At 36.5% G+C, this 20,207-nt stretch overlaps 2 protein-coding genes across 2 annotated transcripts; one reads left to right on the top strand and one right to left on the bottom strand.

Annotated features, from left to right (window-relative positions):
* Positions 1 to 192: 192 nt before the first annotated feature.
* Positions 193 to 7,192, bottom strand: LOC110787562 (uncharacterized). The gene is made up of 13 exons (XM_021992194.2): positions 6,965 to 7,192; positions 6,757 to 6,811; positions 5,850 to 5,939; positions 5,124 to 5,201; positions 4,934 to 5,008; positions 4,438 to 4,490; positions 3,961 to 4,111; positions 2,871 to 2,981; positions 2,495 to 2,621; positions 2,170 to 2,270; positions 1,749 to 1,887; positions 828 to 880; positions 193 to 699 (listed from the first exon to the last, which is right to left on the bottom strand). Exons 1-13 carry the CDS (start codon positions 7,072 to 7,074, stop codon positions 589 to 591), a joined length of 1,254 nt encoding a protein of 417 aa, XP_021847886.1. The 5' UTR covers positions 7,075 to 7,192; the 3' UTR covers positions 193 to 588.
* A 721-nt stretch (positions 7,193 to 7,913) lies between these two features.
* Positions 7,914 to 14,329, top strand: LOC110787563 (uncharacterized). The gene is made up of 7 exons (XM_056831566.1): positions 7,914 to 8,071; positions 8,318 to 8,406; positions 9,247 to 9,281; positions 9,443 to 9,489; positions 11,473 to 11,741; positions 13,372 to 13,436; positions 14,147 to 14,329. Exons 1-5 carry the CDS (start codon positions 7,956 to 7,958, stop codon positions 11,546 to 11,548), a joined length of 363 nt encoding a protein of 120 aa, XP_056687544.1. The 5' UTR covers positions 7,914 to 7,955; the 3' UTR covers positions 11,549 to 11,741; positions 13,372 to 13,436; positions 14,147 to 14,329.
* Positions 14,330 to 20,207: the final 5,878 nt, after the last annotated feature.

Raw genomic sequence — 20,207 nt, 5'->3', positions numbered from 1 at the left:
GGTGAGAGGTGGTGACCAGCAATTGAAGTTTCCAAGTTAACAAGAAATTTGGAAGAGGGAGGGAAAATGGATCCTTCCTTCTCCCTCCCCTTCCTTCCTCTAACCACTTACACAAACAAGGTAACTTGTTTCCTTCCCTTTCCCTTTCCCTTTCTCTCCATTTCCTCTTATCCAAACAAAGTGTACAGGTAGTAATAAATCAAGGAAGTCAAATACTTCTAAGAGCTTTCATTCTGTTACAAGAACTATGATATTTTTGAACCAAACGACACCTAAACAATATATAGACACAGTGGAACAACATCACAAACCTTTTCTAGAATTTACAACATCACAAACCTTTTCTAGAATTTTTATTGTACGGTTAAAAAGTACACAGTTACACATTATCAACAGGAACGACCAACATGTCAGCGACAGTGAAAACCCTAGGCCAACAAGAAAGTTGGTCATCAACCACCAACATAACTCCATGTAGGCACACTCTACCTAGCAAGGATGACTTGGGAGAAATTTACACGTTAACAAGCAACATATCCGAAATCGCATGCCACTAACATTTGTTTACAGCATTGACTGAGCTGTACTTCATTGTGCTGGTGATGTACTGGAATCATGATCCAGAAAGAGTTGCAAGCGTGGATCCGTATGATGTGGAAGCCCTGTCCGAGCTCCAAATGCTCGGCAACAACCAGCTGCCTGTGATGATACCACTCAAGCAGAGTCATAAAGTTTACTTTTATTCTCAACAAGAATTTAATGTCAAATTCAACTTGGTAATTCTAACTACAAAATATCACGCGTGAACTAATAAAAGTGCCACTCACCACGTGAGCAGCATAAGGCAACATTTTCTCGGGCGGCATATCTGTACACAGAGCTACAAACAAAGATAAGATTTAGTAACTTGATAGTGCTGGAGGTAAAGACTTTTAAACAAGGGTGTACATAATAAATGTTTTATAAGTAGTAGCCTGAAAGAACACACTCTGAACTGTAGAACGGTAGAACCACTAATAATGGAAGACGGGCGTTTGATTAAAATAGTGCCACCCTCCTCCAGACCAAAAAAAAAAATAGCTCCCGAATTTCAGTTTCATTAATAACTGATTTTAGTACCTGATTTGATCAAAGGTCATTCCATGCAACTTTCTAAGATCAAACCAACCAACATGTATCAGTTTCTTTTAAATGTCTATACATTCTAGAACCTGAGTCAGCCATCTTCTACATGACAAAAGTGTCTTCTCTTTAACCACATAGAAAAAGCTCAACAGACTCCACTAAATTGATGGTGTAAAGGTTTGTCTTAATCGAGCCTCTAAACAACGGTAGAGTTTAACGTAGTTGACCAGTAGAAAATTTTATTTTCCAGGGAAAAAGCAGAAGTATTTAGGTCATATAATACTGTATGAGTTGAGGAATATTGTTCAGTTATTTTCTGATTTTTGACAAGGCTGACAAGCTCGCAGCCTTCTCGAGTTCTCGCTTTTAGGTGAAGAAAATTAATACAGATATCTCGAACATTATACACATAAATATCCTTTTGTTTGCACTTAAAATACAGTCTTCCAAGGTCTCCCAATTTTTTGTATCATTATGCACTCCTTAACAGAAAAAGACATACTTGATTTATCAGGATAAATTGGTCTCAAAGCCAATTATTCATACAATAAAAAGCCGAATACCAATAAGACATATTCATCAGCAACAAGCTTTCCAAATATGAGATCTATGATTTAACGTACCATAAAGAACTGCTCCAATGAACGCGTCACCAGCACCCGTTGTATCAACTAGCTCCAAATGCGGTATCCTCTCAGCTGTTCCCACTAGAAACCTTCCATTCAGTTTTCCAAGTCCAGGTGCTTCCAGCTTTAACACTGGCTGGGAGGCGAAAGCAGAACGCATACAAACAGAAACAGAAATAACTAAAATCAAGCATGAGGGTGGTAATTCACACCACAAGCAATGCAATTGACCTATCTCAAGAAATATGGTGGGCTCTAATAAGAAAAACATGCTGACTAACCTTAATAAACAATACGTGGTAATATTGACATTGCTAAAATGTGGATTGTCCACAGTAAGGCCACCCATTGATTAACGAAGTTCGGTTTAGTAAATGATTACTAACAAGTACAAAAACATCATAAGATAGGAACTAACCGATGAAATGCACGTTGGATTAGTGGTGTTGCAGTCTTTTTTCGCGTTTAATGATGCTAAACATTGGTCCACATTCATTTCTTCTAAGTGTGTGTCCTCTTCTGCAGAGAGAAATTCAATGAGGTACCCATGACACTGCGTATTGCATATTCAATAACCTAACAAACTTGTAAGCAAAGATATACTTCTCAAACTCAAGCCCAGATCATGCATTTAGATAGGTAGGTAGATACAAATATGGAAACTGATACCCCAAAAAAAAGTGAATGAAACATGAAGGAAAACAGTACAAAATGACTTCTTGAGTCCTTTAGTTTTCCCTCACCATTATGACTTCTCTGGAGCATTATGCACCCCTCTTCACCAAGGGTAACAATAACAAATTTCAACTTTGGCAATCTTATCAACATAGAAACAAGTGCACTTGCCATAGATGGTGCCTTTGTCCAAGCCTACATAGCAAGAGCAGAAAAGCATTGTGTAATTGATCTAGAGTCGCAATAGAGCGTACATATAAATAAGGTTTCTTATAAGACAGTGAAAACTTTCAGCGACATATAGATGGTTAGATTGTTTCACAGTAGAAGCATGAATGCATCAGCCAGTTTAGTGTCAACACTAGATATTTGAAATATCAAGGTCTTCAGTTACTCATTCTTTTGTATCCATGCTTGGTGTTTCGTGTAAAACACTAGTCTTACCTGAGGATATTTTTCTGAGCAAACAGCATAGTCCGACATATTCAAAAGATTGTCGAACCCTTCCTCTCCCATTTCTGCATCAACCAGAATAGGTATACTTCTGCGACATGCCTACAGCAGAAACTTAAAGTAGGTCAAACCACCTCATCTCTAGGACTTTCAGGATTCATGAGAGGCAGATAAACGAGAGAGCATGATGATTAGTTGATTACAGCACATCGATCTGACAAATAGTTCTCTTTGCACAAATATATATGTTGTGCATAATGTCAAATATGCATATGCATGTATCTCAGTATCTGAATTCTGAATACATTTATGTTAGGAACATTTGCATTGCTACCAGTCTACCACCACCAAATACCCAACACAAAAATATGGCTGTCATACACTCATATGTGGCAATTATCACAAGCATGCAGGTGTTTCAGCAAATCCTAATGATTAAATTAATACCACTGTACCACACATGCATAAACCAAAAGACCCTGTCGATTTAGATTTTCAAAGCTCATATTTTGCAAAAGTTAACATGAGAGCACTTTAAGTTTCTTATTCAATTTCTTCTTTGTACGGTCTATACTGGATCAAACAGTTTCTCTGAAAACTTAGAAGCTACTTCAAGTCAGTGAGTGTGAGTAGCTAAGCAGACTAGGAGGGGGAGGGATAGAGAACCCATGGTGCCTAGCAACAAAAACACTTACAACCCACTGAGGTCCATTACAAAAATAAACGTTATCTTTGACTTAGATTTTCCAGAACTTCAGGCCTAACAAACAATAAATTAATAGTAATAACAGGTGTAGGCGTGTAGCAACCAGAGTACAAATTAAACAAAGACATGATAATCCACAGTTTTTGCAACAAGAAATTTAGGCAAAGGAAAATCCAAATTGTCTAGATTCAAAAATATCAACCTCTATGGAAAAGGGAGCACACCGAGTACTGCAATAACAAGAGAAATATAAGAAATGGAAGGGTAAAACCAATTAACCAACTGTATATCTCTGACTAAATCATGTATACTAACCTGACAACTGAGAGGAAATCAAGCAAATAATTTTTTTTAGAGAAGATACAAGAAACTAACCTCTCTTGCAACAACTAAAGCAGTTTTTAGTGAGAGTCCATCAAAATATACAAGTTTGGCACCATCTAAAGCAGAAGATAAACTTGTTCCGGAAAAGTCTGTAGCCATCATGGGAGGATATCCTGGACAGTAGATGGCAGTCCGAGTTTTCCTAGAAGCATCACAATAAGCTTAAATTCACAACATATGCAAACGTTAAAAAGATTAATCGTGGAAATAGACGGTGTCCAAACAAAAGTGCCGTTCTGAGAAGGACAAGGGTGGAAGACTGAGATTCACTTAGAACAATGCATTTAAAAGAGAAAATTAGGAGACGGATAACCTTAGGAATAAGAACCAAAAAAAAACATTGATGGGTCAAGATGCATAGACAAAAAAAGAGAAACTAAATTCATGGTCATGGCACATGAGGAAGATAAAGTACTAAAGCATGTTTCCTATATGACTAAATTTGCAGAAATTAAACACGAATCTCACATTTTACTGTCAACGATCACATAACTGTACATTGAACGACCTTCCTCGGAAACCTGCATAGATAAATGGATATTCCTTGAAACAAGTCTCTTTCACATACAAATGGATGAAACTTAACCTATAAAACAACTGTGAAATCAAGTAAAGGAATAATGACTTTGAACATAGACTACAGTTGATACAAGTGTCAGACAGGTGCAGTTGATTCCTCGAGAGAATCACCTAATATCCAATAAAAGATGCACATTTATCTACAGGGGTGCTATCCAATTTAAGATAATCGCAGCGAGAGGAAGATAGTACAAGGATACAGGACACATCTTTAGAGGCCTACAGGAATTCACATCCCTTTCAAACAGAGTCCTAACTGAAGCTATCAGGAACATACTTGCAAGTAATAAAGCCCCTTTTTTCAAGCTTCCGAATTCATATATCCTAATATCCTACGCGGAGAATCTACAGTTACAAAAATCTAGTTAACAAAAAAAGTAATCACCACAGTAAAAGAAGTATCCACACCATCAGCTTCAAGCTCTTCTAGCATGCTTCTTCCTTCAGCATCTTCAGCAACCTAAAAGCAATTAAGGTAAGTGAACCAACAAATTTTCTGGAGTTCTGATTCCCGATTCTTACTGAAAAATCTCAAAAGGAGGAGAATTTAAGCTGTAAACTTGGAAGACCTTGACCTTGGCAATTATTCTAGGTCGTAATCCCAAACGAGAAGCACAAGTCAAAGCATTGCCAACATTTCCACCCCCTTGAACCTACAAAAACCAACAGAGTAATATCATAAGGTCTACAACAAAGTTACTGGAATTGAATGCAGAATTTCTTTATAATATGGCTCACTTGACATGAATCTCAAACTTTGAGGATCAAGTTTTTTCTACTTCCATTAATTTCTAAAATAGAGTTATCCTCCCCTGCTCCAAGCTAAGTTCCTCATTTCTCACATCATCAAATAGTTTAGCGCCACAGGCCCACATTAATGACAATCTGCTGTTGAATACTAAAAAAAAGAAATAAAATTTGACGCAACAGTGAGAATTAGACGGAAAATATCGTGTCAACATCTTCAGCTGTTCCATTCCCAATCCCCTCCGAAACCATCAATTTAATCACATATCCCCCTTCCTTTGTTTAACCCTCTTTCCACAGTTTCTTCTAATCAGTTCAAATTTCAAAGCATCTATGTCGCCATTCAAACATCCACATCTCATCATACAAACTTAATAAAAACAAGTTCGCCTTCATCCTTAAAAGATAATACTTGCACAAATGTAACTATGTAAGTAAACAATAATCATGCAACTTTACGATGTAGGAAGTTTAAAACCTCCAAAATCAATGTATCAAAAAAAATACTCCGTATTTAAAAAATTATTCGGCTCATACACAATAATCACAGGTACCTTGTAGGAAGTGCTTTGGATCTTCTCATCAGGCTTCGGGAAGCCATCCACCATTACTAGATAGTCCATTGATGCACCCCCACAACCCACCTGCCATCATCCACAATTTCATCGTTTAATAATACCCATCAATGCACATTTTGTGAATAATTTTGTTAATACTATCTAATAGAAGTATCTAGCATTTACTTTTACATGTTTTAATACTACCTGTACAACTAAAATTAAGTGTACACAATTTTAGGAAAGACGGCCTAACGGTTAGACCACTTTTATGCACTGGAACCAATTAGTTATGCACTTTAACTAATTAGTTAACCACTGAAACCAATTACGGAGTAATTAAGTATGAAATTCAATTAGTCAAGCAACGAAACCAATTAGTTATGCAACCGAACCACAGTTAAGCACTGAACCAATTAGTTAAACAATGAAACTGATTAGTTAAGCAATGAGATCAATTAGTTAAGATTTTATGAGTTTTGGTTAATAATAAGTTTGTTCAAAAAAATTAACTATTCGACTCATGAATTTAACTATTTGTCTCTATACCTTAACTATTTTGTTATTCAATTAGTTATAAATTTATTAATTTTAGTTATGTTTTACACTAGTTTAGTTAGTACTAAAAAAAAAAAAGTGGTTTAACAGTTCGGCGGTCTTACACAAACAAAAGTTTCTGAAATAAGTAACCTAGTAGTAAGCTATTCATAATGCATGTGGATAGTGTAATTTGAACTAATAACGCCACAATTAAATCCGAATGGAGGGAGTACACGCATCTTATTGCATCAATAGCGCGCAGATTATTCAGCTGAATACCGGTAAAATTGAACCTCGCCCTAAAAAACAAGAAATTTAAAATAAAGGAGAAGGAACAGTAGAATGAAGATAAAAAGGGTCTCACAACGATGCGATCATCAGGAAGCGGAGGAATTGACTGATGAGCAGAAATCATGATCCTGCAAAAAGAAAAAAGGAAAAACAATACTAAATCCAATTCAATTTCAACGATTAATTAAAAAAAAGAGTAATTTTCTAGTAATCCAAAACCTCAAACATATACAACAAGCCAAAATTGGGGGAAGTTTTGAGTAAGCAAAGAATTGCAATACCTGGTTGTTGTTGAAGGAGAAGATTGAAGGAGGAGAGAGTTACGAAGAAACGACGAAGAACATGAAAAAGGAGGTTGGAAAGATAGAGATTTGGTGATGGGTGACAACATTTTTGGCAACTTTTTTTCTTGACAGAGTCTGTGTGAAATGAGGATGGAGTATGGAGATGGACGAGTTGCAGACTTGCAGTTGATGACGAGCTGCCGAACGGGGGAGTATAATTTTAAACAAATCTGCTTTATTGCTCTTATTCCTTTTCCAACTACTTCGTCCGTATTTATTTTAGGGATAAATTTGGCCGGATACGTGTATTTAGAAAAAGATGAGCGAAATAAAGTAATAAAACAAGTGGGGTTGGGGTAGATATTTTAATAAGTAAAATAAGTGGGGTTGGGGTGATGAGATGGAGTCACGTAAACTTATGCCCAAAATAATAAGAAATGGAAAAATGGCTTAGAGAAAAATATGGATCATCTTGTATCAAATACAAGTTTGATACCTCTCATGAAATCAAATGAAATGTATATCGTCCTCTCTTGTTCGTTTCCCAAGTGAAAGAATATAAAAGGGAATCACTATAATCATAATCATCAAGGAAAAAAGGATTAATGCAAATTAAGATCAATAAATAAGTTGTTATAAAAGAATCTAGAGGAAGCAAACAATCACAAGGAAAACCAATTGTTGGCCTCCGCCCGATAGGGCACGCGTGCACAACAAAACCTCAAGTATATTCGCCCCGGTCGGGCTACTCCGCCGATACTACCAGAGGAAGCTCTTTTCCAAGCTTTACTTTAAACAATCCCCCATTAAATCCTACATTCTTTAAAAAGCAAGGAGTTGATCCACTATTCACACAATAGTGAAATCTCGGATTTGCCCCATTTTTCTTCTTGTTTTTTTTTGTTTTTTGTTTTTTTCCTTATGGACAGTGTGATTACGATTTTGCCCTTATGTCTGTCTTATTGTCCCTCCTTTTTTCACTGCTTTGATGAACTCTTCCTCCTCTTCTTCTACACTGCCACTGAGCTCTTTGCTCTCTCCTCATTTTCTCTACATACAACAGTACAACACTCTCAACACGACATACCTAGAGCAGAAATACCGGTGAGTCCTTTTAGATCTTCTAATCACCAACAATCGTTTTATGTCAATTTCTCTTAGTTTCATCATTGTTTTCTTCATATTAGGTTCAGGTTGTCAACATAAATTAGGGTTTGGGGAATCACCTAATTTTTAGAGATAAAGAGGAATCATAATCGCCATAATCGATTAACCTTTGTCTTAAAAAGGTTGATTCTTCTCACTCAAATATCCCATTTTCTCTCTCTTCAAATTCCCCATTTTGCGCAGTTTTGAGCAACCAAGAACAACCATTGGAAGAGGAAAGTTCAACGGCATACCTACTGTCCGCCGCCAGCTTTCTACTACTGAAGATATCTGTAAGTTTTCAAATTTCGTTATTTTGAATCTAGAGTTTACAAATTTAGGGTTCATGGTTACATCTATCTGATTTTTTTGTCTTCTCAGTTAAACTGTGGAAATTAGTTGTTGTTTACGTTGAGTGTTTCTGATGATTGTATTATGGTTCTTCGTAATTTGGAATTTGTTTAATTGAAGAATTTAACATTTTGTATTGCCTTGAGATCTTATGTTATTGAAGGATGAGAGTGTTAAACAGTAATAATGTTATTTTTGTTTGTAGATTGAAAAATTTCCCTGCTAGACTAAAGCTATTTCAGGTTTAGGTTGTAATGAAAAAACTGTAAGAAGTTGATGAGTTCTCAAGCTATGGAATCGTAAGAACATCCGACGTGGATTTTGGGGTATAATTAAGTTGTCTACATCTTATATCTTACCAGAAAACCCTATTGTAGACTTCAGGTGGAAGTCGTATCCTATGGGCAGTAGGATATCGAAATGCAAATAGTTGTATGCTTTCATTATAGAATTACCAATTTGATATGAAACTTTTCCTCTTAGCCTTGTTTGGAAATTATTAAAGTGGGTGATTATATATTTATAAAAAGTTATGTATATTCTTTCTACCAACATTTTTTTAATTATTTTCTTAAGTGTCTATGAGTAATTGATTCGTAGCCATGTTTCACGTGCCCTGTGTGTTATTGTGCAGTGCTCCTATGTAGTTGTGATGTTGGTTGATCATATGGTGTCGTTACTTTTATTACGTGTGTGTATAGTGTATACGCCTATTTTCATGGTGGTTCCTTTGGAAGCACAGTCTAGCTTATGTATTTTTATTTCATTTGTAATGACTGCAGTAGGCATAATTTTTTGTCCTCACACCTTTAGAGAGGTAACAATCTCACTCATGTACTTCGTAATATGTAAGTTAAAATTACGAGGGTCCAATGAATTTCTGATTCAATCTCCTTTTCATATACTTCGTAATATGTAAGTACAAATTATGAGGGTCCAATTCATTTATGATTCAATCTCATTTACATGTGTGATCAGAGAAAAGAAGAGGAAGAAGAGAAGAACGATCTGATGAGGATACTAAAGTAAGTATTCGTTGTTGATCCATGTTAACTCTTCCGGTCAATCTCTGTTGGAAGGATTGTTGTATTTTCATGCTTCTAAACCATATCCTGTTCCCTATTAGATCTCATATAACTCCTACAACATAACTACCTTATCAGTTGAGTCACTTGAGTAAGTTTCATGAACTTTTACTACAACATAACTACCTTATCAACCTTATCAGTTGTATCCCAACTGAATTAGGTAGTTTATCAACCTTGGGTACACTTGATCTTTCTCACAATCTACTTACAGAGTCACATGTATTGGTATAATACCTGCACGATTTTCCCAGCTAAAGAAACTTGAATTTTCTCAGCCTATTTTCGAATACAATAGATGGCTCGATCCTTGATTCTATCTCTGATCTTCCTTCCTAAGTTTTGGGTATTCTTGTACATTATGTTTCAGGTTATGCCCTGAAGGAAATAATGCCCTTGGTCCAAGTATGCATTCTATGTTAAGTCTAATAAGTGCGGTTCAGTATTAATTAACAAGTTAATAATTCAGTGAGATCAAGTGAGCTGAATGCCTAGCTAGAGGCCGCTTCAGTTCAAGTGGAATTAATGATATTAATCCACAGCTTACTCTTGACTGAACCCGTAGGGTCACACAAATAGTACGTAAACGGATCAAGTATTTAATGGCATTAAATACTCCATCTATGGATATTCGGAATCGACGGATCTTGGTTTCAGTGGGAGCTGAGATCGTCACAGGCAAGAAATGAATGCTCCGGAAACGATGATATTGCCGGAAACGGAAATATGGATCGTATCGGAAATATAAATATTATCCAAGTCGTAGATGTTGCCGGAAACGGAAACATGGTACGTATCGGAAAATATTATCGGAATCGGAAATATTGCCGGAAACGGAAATATTGTCAGAATCGGAAATATTGCCGGAATCGGAAAATAATTCCGGAAACGGAAATATTAAATATTTGTTCGAAACGGAAATTAATTCCGGAATCGGAAATATTAAATATTGTTCGTATCGGAAATAAATTCCGGAATCGGGAAATTAATCGGAAGCGTATCGTACGAATTAGCATCGGACGAGACCTGCCAGACGAAGCCCCAGCACGAAGTCGGGCCATCGCCCAGCAAGCCAGCGCGCCACAACGCACCAGCCAAGGCTGCGCCAGGCCCATCGCAAGGCAGGCCCAGCACGCGCCAACGCTGCGGCAGCGTGTGGGCCTCGCAGCAATGGGCTACGAGCTCGCGGGCTGCGCGCGCGCGCATGGCGCCCCTCGTGGGCTGCTGTGCGTGCGTGTGTGTTGGTGTGCTATACGAATCCTAAAGCTATCAGGTTTCGACTAATGATTAAATTCCTAAACCTAAAAGGATGAATTAATTAAAAAAGAATTCTATTAGGATTCTAATTTAATTAATTCGTATCCTAATAGGATTACGATTCCCTTTCCATGCCTCTATAAATAAAGGCCTAGGGTCATTATTTTATATAGAGATTTCAAGTATTCAAAGTGATTTTTGAGAGCAAAAATTCAGTCATACAATTGCCTATATGTGCCGAAAATTCTAAGTACCTTAAGGGCGATCCTAGTTGGTCAAGCTTAAGGCGGATCCGGACGTACTGTGGACTATCTATGGAGGGACGACACTTGGAGTCCTAAAGACTTGTTCTTGTTCGGTTCGGGCGCAGCTAGGGAAGGCACGCAACAAAGTGTATGCATCTAAACTATGCTAAATGATTATGTGTAAATAATATGCTTTCCTGGCTTTATGGTTTTTCCGCATGATTTATGAATTGTCATATGTATCATAACCTAACATGCCCGTCATAGTTGCTCATCTACTTGTGATGGTCATTTGTTCTCTTTCTGATTTATGCCAGCATAAGTATTTTCATTAACCTAGATTGCGAGTTATTAGAATCTGAGTCATTTTTCTTTTCAGTTTTGAAATACTATATAATGAATTGCTTGAATATTCCAAAAGGCATTGGGAACAAGGGATTGATTCGATGATAACAAGTTTTCTCCGGGCTACACAAGGAATCAAGGGAATGTACTAGGTTCGAAGGGAGATTCTTCATTTACCAAAACGTATAGGAGGATTAGGAATTCGAAATATTTCAACCTTTAACACGACTTTTCCGATGAAAGGGGCGTGGAGAATGCACCAGAATCCGCAACTATTACTCTCCAAGGTTTGTACAGCAAAAGGGTTTTTAGCAATGAAAACGGGTAGAAGGATCAAGATCCATGGTAACCTCTGCAATACCTCGTTTTTTGAAGTAATTATAAATATATTTTATTATATTTATTAAGCATTTAGAGATTTTGTGAATTTAAATCGCATTTAAATAAGCTATTTAAATGTATTTGATTAATTAAAAGTATTTATTATTGTAATACCCCGAAATTTTAAACTCGATTTATTAAAATTAAAAATATTTATTAACTTGATTTCGTTTTAATTAAATTACGAATAATCGAATTTCGTTATTTTAATCGTTTTTACGATTTATTTTAAACGACGAATTTATAAACTGAAATTATTTATTTATTTTTGTTAACGATAATTTATTTATTTCTAAGGAATTATTTTAATTAAACATTTTTATTTCTAAAAATTAATTACAAATTCTGGATTTTTGCCAAATATGGTGAATTTATTATAAAAAAAAATTAAAAAAAAAAAAGGGAAAAATTTCTGCTTGCTCTCCACGCATAAACCAGGAAGTTTTGACTTCCTCTCCTTCCTCTCAATTCAGTCCAAATGCAAATGCTTGGACCCCAAGTACACTCCCTTGTTCATCACACCTTCCATATACAAATTCAAAAAATTAAGGTGAAATTTCAACAACAAGCAAAACCCAAATTCAATTTCAATCTCAAAAACCAAATTCAATTTCAATTTTCTCTCCTCTTTTTGTTCCCTGATTCGGACCAGCCACCACCACCACCGTCCACCGTCCACCGTCACCCACCTTCACCACCTATCAGTCGCAAACGCCCCAGCCACCCAGAACCACCGCACGCATCACCTCCTTCCCTCTCCCTCCTCTCGACACACTCCCCTGTCTCTCCCTTTTTCCCCGCCTCGCCGCACCAACACTACACCACGCACCACCACCTCCAACCACCTTCAACCTCTCGCCGACCACCCTCCGTCTCTAAAACTCTGGCGAACCGCCCTCTCCCTTCCCAAAAACCGATCGAAAAACCCACCAAAAACTCCCCTGCTTGTCCGCCCCTGTCTTGCCCTTTCTCTGTCTCCCTCGCCGTTCTGCCACCATCAATCAACCACCACCATCGCCGCCTCACCTCGGCGCCGCGCCAAACCACCGAGCCACCCAGCCACCTCCCTTCTCTCCTTCCTCCTTCTCGTGCCTTCCCCTGTTTCGGCCCCCTTTCCCCTTCCCCTGCTCGTGTTTCTTTTCCAGAAAACCAAACCAATTAAGTTTCAATTTGAAACTTAATTGATCCCCCTCAAACCATTATTGAATTGGGCCATTCCAATTGGGCCTTTGGGTAAGATAAAGCCAAATTGTTATTTCAGATTTGCTAAATTATTAATTTTCATGTTTTAATACATTTTATGAATTAATTATTTACTAATAGATTGTTATTATTTTTCAGGTTTAATTATCGATTTTACTAAAATAAATTAAAGGCTTTATTTAACAATAATGAAATTCAAATGAAAATCGATTTATGAATATAAATATATATTTCGATTGAAATTTCGATTAATAATATTTTCAATAAATTTCGAAATTATATTTTTATTAAAATTCATTATTTATTCGTTACTTATAAATTTATTTATAAACTATTGATTTTAGATTATTTATCGATTTAATACTAATTCAATGATTTAATATTTTGAAAGAAATTGGACTCGGAGCTCAAGACGAACGAACCAAGCGAATTCCTTAGCAAAATCGCGGAAGTGAGGTAACGGCTATTGCTAGTACCCGCAATCCCTTTATAAATGTATTACGAAATTATGACGTTATGATTGGATTTATGAATTAAATGTTTTAACATGTTTTATGGATTGTGGGAATGAATTATGATTTGTTTGAATTATTCTTTATAATATGATTTGATTGAGTTTTATCATAAAATGATGTTTATATGATGCGTTGAATGAAATGATGTTTTATGGATCCCAGGATCTAAATGATGTTTTATGATATAAAATGAGTTCTGTTATTTCGAATTGAAATACAAGCCAAGGCTTGGTAAAATTACATACAACATGATAAATGAAAGTGAAAGAACTGGTTTGTCTGGCGGTATATAAACTACCATCTTCCTATCTATCGGTCATGCATGCACCACGGACAGTTGTCCACCCATGGATTACGAGCCCAGGCTCCCATGGTTTATGAGCCCAGGCTCAGGGCCCAGGCCCCATGTTACGATGAGCCCAGGCTCTTATGGGCCCAGGCCCAGTGGAGAATTCCTTCACGGTTCGTACTTGCCGACAACTAGCATGTTAAACTGCAAAGTTTATGAATGAATTAAATGTGATGTTTTGTTAAATGTTTTAACCATTCTACTCTCCCTGTGTTATTAAATAAAATGAATTGAAATGAATTTACGCTGCTAGGATAGTTCGTTACTGAGTCTTCGGCTCACCGTTTTGTTTTCCGTTTTAGGTACTGCGGGGGATGATGGACACGAGTAGTGGCGAGGAGTTTCACTTTAATATTATCCACCTAGTTTATGTTTACGGTTCTAATAGTTTTAATAGTTTTAATTAAAGACTTTTAGTAGGTTATGCACTTTTATTTTGATAATATAAAGGATTATATATATATTTTGGAGTATTTAAAGGCTTATGATTGATGGTTGCCTTGTAATTTCCGAAAAAGAAGTTACGGCAGGTAATGTCCCGACCAATTAGGTTAATTCCGCTGCTAATTATGTGTTAATTATTGAATTAGAGGTCGGGGCGTTACAGTTATTTTAATTAATTATAAAGCGAATTTAGTTTTCAAGTTGAGTATTTGTTTGGGTTTTGAAATTAAAACGATTTGAAGAATTCAAGAAGCATATTAAAACTCAACTCAAAGCCCAATCCAAAAGCCCAACTCAAAGTGTAGGAAATTACAAGGAAACTTCCTTAAACTCAAGGACACCTAACCCAAGATTAAGGAAACCCAACTTTGGTTAAATGAAACTTCTAGGAAATTTTCTTAACCCCAATCCTCAAGGATTCTCACCTTATAAATACCATGAGAAACCCCTCGTTTTTTCACACATTTTGAGAACTCTTTCTCTCTCTTCTATTTTCTTTCTTCCCTTCCAAGTTTTCTTTCTTTTCCTCTCTTTCTTTTCTTTTTTCTCTTTGTGTGTGCGTGCCCAGCCGAGCTCGCCAGCTCGTGGCTGCTGCCTCGCTTCCCTGCCCACGATGTGGGCGCTGCTGCTCGTCCCCGCGCACGACCCTCTCTCTTACTCGCCCAGCGTTGCACGCACAACTCCCCCTCCTCGCGCCCAGCTGCTGCCGCAAGCACACAGCTCGTCGATGCCCGTGCTCGTGCGTCCAAGCTTCCGTTTTGCTTTCCAATTTGCGCCTGATTATCTCAAATTAGTAATTGTATCGTGCTATAGACCGGTTTGGTATATTTCTCTTATTCCTAGCCTTCTCTAGTTTAAAGCTTGAATCTTTATTATGTTTTAGTGATGGATTGTGATTATTTTGTACTTGGGATTGGTTATGAACACCAAAGTTGAGAATTTTGATGATTAGAATGTTGAGTATTATTTTTTATTGAAGAGTAGTAATTTTCAGATTTGTTTATGTGATAAAGTTTCAATCTTTATGGATTTTTAATGATTTTAATGATCTAAAGTTAGGGTTTTCCCCTAAACCTTATGCCTAATTGATTAGCATAATTAGATAACAGTTTTAATTATGGTAATCAATTATAATTTTCAGATTTGTTTTGAGACATAAAGTGTCAATTTTTAATGATTTTGGGCATGAAATTAGTCAAATTTCATGCTAAGGTTTTAAGGGATTAATTGGAGCTATTATTTTATCGATTAACGATTAATTTCTAATTAATTCAAGCGTTTTAAAACTTAATATAGTTGCTGAAAATTTAATGAACATGGATAATAATTAAGTTTCATTATTTTAATGATAGGAGGAGATTTCTAGAGTAGTAGCTTGAATCGCAAAGTGGCCCCCGTTCTTAGAACTTCAAGGCACGTGTAAGTCAAGGGTGACCACCTTATTTCCATGAGGATTCATGTGATGATTTTATATTGTGATTCATGTATTTGGACTATGTATGGATTCATGTTTGATTGTGTGAACAAGCATGTTATGGTTATGGTTTATGTTTGTCGAATTGAAGTAAACAAGCATGTTATGATTGTTTATGTTCGTTGAATTGAAGTAAGCAAGCATGTTATGATTGGTTATGTTTGTTGAATTTAAATAACAAGCATGTTGTCCAAGTATGATTATGCATGTATGATTTATTCACATGCAAGGAATGATTTATGTTATTGTACGTAATGTCTAGCATGTTTTGAGCCAAGTAATCATGCCTAGTTGCACTATTATTATTTACCACATATGAAGGGTAAGCTCTTGTTAGCCACCACATATGTAGGGTAGACTTTCGAGTCAATTGAATTAAGGATTCTTTCATGCCTAGTGCACAACCCGCATGTTAATGTGCATGTCGTGGATACTCAACAAGTTTTGAGAAGGAACAATGAGAGTAATTTCACTTGCGTCCTGAATGATTGATCACAAGTCCTAATGAATTAAAAAGGGGAGTCTTGTTTGGTTGTCCATTTATTAAATTCATTGCTTGTATGTGTCATGAGTCGGCTTTGTGAATAAAATATTAATAAACGTAAAGTGCAACCAGAACAAGCTTCAAAACTCTTGGAACATATATACCTCGAGTATGAACATGGGGGGAGTCTTACCGGAGAACTTGTACTCCTATGAATGATACAAGAAGTTTTTTCATTCTTTTTATGCGCTAAAGTTCCGTCGGTATGGTCCCACAATTGGTTATTTTTTTGGTGTGTGGTTGGCTCTCAACACCTGTCCTTTGGAAATTTTCTTTAGGCCCGTTCGAAGCTTATTCTAGTTAATCTACAAGTCAAGAGTGGAGTCTTGTCAACATGATTAATTGTTTATCGATTGGATTTTGCATGTGGTTTATTTATTGATAGAATGAAGCATTTTAGTATAAAATTTTATTCTAGCTTGTTTGTACTCAGCTTTCGCTGATTACGTGCTTTGTGTTAGGTCATGACTATGACTTAATGACCCTATGATGATCCTTCAATTGCATTCGCATTGTTGGGGAGTAGAAAATTGATAACAGGTTGGTAGAGATGACTTGCAAGAAAAGTTATCTTGCATGGGGATGGTTGAGCGAGTTTCTTTTTCTCTTGCATCGTTTCAAACTCTATTTATTTTCATTTGCCTGTGTTTAGTTAATGGATTTGGTTTTACGGTATTTGGTTTGGGTCGTGATGGTTCCAACTTGTATGGAGACCGTTAACTATCTTTTATTGTTTTCAAAGTTTATTTATTCCGATACGTAACTTTGGTAAATAGTCTTAACCGTTATTACGGTGGCGGTAATACTTTAGTAATTCCTTATTGGAAAAATTGATAAAGGCAGTCCCAACCATGGACGTTCTTCTTTAAAAGGTCCCAAGTACGGATTATTACTTGCTGGTCCCAACTAAGAGGGGTGTTGACTTTGCGTGGGCCTTTTTACTGGTGACCGGTTGTATAAGTCAAAGTTTTTCCTTTTTTTTAATTTATCTTTTTTTCCCCAAATTATTTCTCCAACTCACCCACCTTCTTTACCTGCTTTTATTACTCACCCATCCAACCCTTCACTTAGTATAAGAGAGAAAAGAAAAAGAAAAGGAAAATTTTTAAAAAAAATAAAAAGGAGAAAAGAAAATAAAAAATAATTAACAAATAATAAAACGCTCCTTCAAAAAAAAAAAACGCCGCTTCTCTTCATCCTCCTTAGACCGTCTTCGCTTTAATTCACCATGGGAGCAACTCCCGTGCTTTGAAGCTTCTCGTGCACATCCTCTCATCTTCTGCTGCTCTTCTACTTCACATCCTCTCGTCTTCTGCTTCTCCTCTACTTCACCAATTCGAAGCCCACCAACGCTGCTCTCCTACTTCGTAGCTTCGCCCCTCATCATCATCAACAACAAATCAAACGAACCCAACCAATCAACGAATCAAAATTAAACGAACCCAACAAATCAAACGAACCCAGCAAATCAAACGAACCCAATAAATCAACAAATCAAACGAACCCAACAAATCAAACAAATCAAACGAACCCAGCAAATCAACAAATCAAAATTACAGACATAAAATGAGTGAAAAGACGGAAAAAATTAAAGGAAAGAACAGAGCAGCAGCAGCAATGGTCGAAAATGAGTGAAAAGACGAAAAGAAATGAGAAGTTAGGAAAGAAGAAGAAGAAGAAGAAGAAGAAGAAGAAGAAGAAAGAAAGAAAGAACAGAGTAGTTGGCAGCAGCAACAGGTCGAATTTGGAAGAAGAAGAAGAAGAAGTGGGGGTCTGGGTTCTAATTTAAAGGGGTGGGTGGGTATTTTGAGAGGGTGGGTCTTATTAAATGGGCGGGTATTTATTAAATGGGTCGGTTTTTTAAGTGGGCACCTGATTTTTTTTAACAACCTGACACGTCATCAGTATTTACTTGCCAAACCGGTCACTTTTGGGGAAGGCCCACGCAAAGTCAACACCCCTCTTAGTTGGGACCAGTCAGTAATAATCCGTACTTGGGACCTTTTAAAGAAGAACGTCCATAGTTGGGACTGCCTTTATCAATTTTTCCTTCCTTATTTAGAGTTGGAAAAAGGGTTTATTCTAGTAAGGAATTATTAGGGTGTTACAACCTTTCTTAGGGTTTCAGGGGTATCAAGAAAGCAAAAAGGTTTTTTGTTCCAGGTTTCTGCATAGTACTACTATCCTAGCAGCCAAGTATAAATGGGTTAGTAGTAAGATTCCTATGTTTAATTCAAATGTTTGTTTATCAAATGTGGATGGCTGGAAGGTAAATAAGTTTATCTTTCCAGACATGAGGGATGGAATGCCTGATTGAGGGAAACTATTGAGCAAGAGGAGGCATGTGATATCCTTGCAACATAATTGCCTTCGACCTCCGAGCATTATCATTTATATTGGGCAGGGAATAAGTCGGGTTGCTATACAATAAAGTCGAGTTACGTTTTCTTGCAAATTGTTGGGTGTCATATTATTCCAGAACAACTTGAAAGCTCTTTGAATGGGTGTTTTATATATAGATTGGTTCCTCCATAGTGAAAGTTTTTTTTTGTGGAAATTGGTTAAGGAGGCTCTGGCAAGTAATTTTAATCCTATCTCTAGAGGTATTCACGTAGACATTGTTTGTAATGCTTGTTTTTTAATGGCTAAAGATTCTCAATATTTATTCAGATTGTGTTATTTGGCGCAACGAGTTTAAACGAATGGATCCTTAGGTATCCACTCAAATCATAATGAAAACCTTGGTCTAACAGACCGTGTTCTAAAAGGCCATGATGGAAAGGAAGGGGATATGTGGCCTTATTTCCTTGCCTCTTTGTGGGATTTATGGGTTGCGAGAAATGACCAACTTTTCAGAGGTAAGCTAGAGACTATGCGTCAGTTCTGGCTAACATTAGTGTTGCGTTAGAACACTGTCATACTTTTTCTTTCACGAGAAATCACGATTTACAATTCAACGGGTTCTAAGTCAATTCCAATACTTTATCTTTGAGTCATATAGTATTTCCAAATAGACTATAAATTATTTGGTGGCAACTCTTTCAATATACCATATGCAAAGCCCTAGGGGCATTCAAATTTCCTATGATTCAATTGTACAAAATTGGAGCGTTATTAATCATGAACTCCAAGTGGCTCCGCTATGAGAGTTGGATTGTCAAAAAAAAAAAAGTCATTTTGTGCACTATGATTTTTAGCATCCCAATTCGAATTTGGTGCGTTTAGCATTTTGCCTAGACAAATTGTTAAATCAGTAAAATTCAACATTCGAAAACATTTTCAAATCAGGCCGAAAATAACTCCTTACACACATTAGCAAAAAAGAATATTTAAATACACCTAGCTCTAGATATACTCGAGTACAAAATAGGGGTTCAAAGGAGATGCACTTAGTCCTTTTATCTTCAAGGGTTGAACACTACAAAAGAATATATGTCTCTTCAAGGTTAATCAACATTTAAGCATTATGAGACGTTTGATATGGGAGAAGAGAATTTGTTGTAGGATATAGATTGGATATTATTGCAAACCAAAAAGTGTGCATTTACTTGTGGTGGAAAATTGAGAATAAAGTAGGAACAAAAGATAAAATTACTAAATACCCTTCTCAATATTCTTTCATTTTGATACATTAATGGCAAATTAGTCTTCATTTTCCATCTCAATCCCCAAGGAAATTAAAACAAGAGAGTCATGGAAACTTTTAATTCCAACCTCATTTTCCATTCTCACGCTTCATTTTCTACAAAATACCCTCTTTCTTCAAGTTCTGACCGGCAATATAAAATGAAAGTTGATTACATCCTTTAAACCAAAAATTATCAGGGAAAGAAGAAATTATTCTAAAAAAAACAATTCAAATTGTCTATCTTAATTCCCATCTCAATCCCCAACCATCCCC

Source organism: Spinacia oleracea, chromosome 6 (genome assembly GCF_020520425.1).
Source record: "Spinacia oleracea cultivar Varoflay chromosome 6, BTI_SOV_V1, whole genome shotgun sequence".
In the NCBI taxonomy this organism is placed as follows: Eukaryota; Viridiplantae; Streptophyta; class Magnoliopsida; order Caryophyllales; family Amaranthaceae; genus Spinacia; species Spinacia oleracea.
This window is presented reverse-complemented; position numbering and strand designations above follow the sequence as displayed.

What these genes read in the sequence shown, in the direction of transcription:
- LOC110787562 (XM_021992194.2), bottom strand. Translation starts at nt 7,074, where the DNA reads ATGTTGTCACCCATCACCAAATCTCTATCTTTCCAACCTCCTTTTTCA. An exon ending in TGGATACTTCTTTTACTGTG is followed by an intron (nt 4,491 to 4,933) that starts GTGATTACTTTT and finishes TTATCTATGCAG; the next exon opens with GTTTCCGAGGAAGGTCGTTC. An exon ending in GCTCCAGAGAAGTCATAATG is followed by an intron (nt 2,271 to 2,494) that starts GTGAGGGAAAAC and finishes TTCTCTCTGCAG; the next exon opens with AAGAGGACACACACTTAGAA.
- LOC110787563 (XM_056831566.1), top strand. Translation starts at nt 7,956, where the DNA reads ATGAACTCTTCCTCCTCTTCTTCTACACTGCCACTGAGCTCTTTGCTC. An exon ending in TACCTAGAGCAGAAATACCG is followed by an intron (nt 8,072 to 8,317) that starts GTGAGTCCTTTT and finishes CATTTTGCGCAG; the next exon opens with TTTTGAGCAACCAAGAACAA. An exon ending in GTCCTCACACCTTTAGAGAG is followed by an intron (nt 9,282 to 9,442) that starts GTAACAATCTCA and finishes ATGTGTGATCAG; the next exon opens with AGAAAAGAAGAGGAAGAAGA.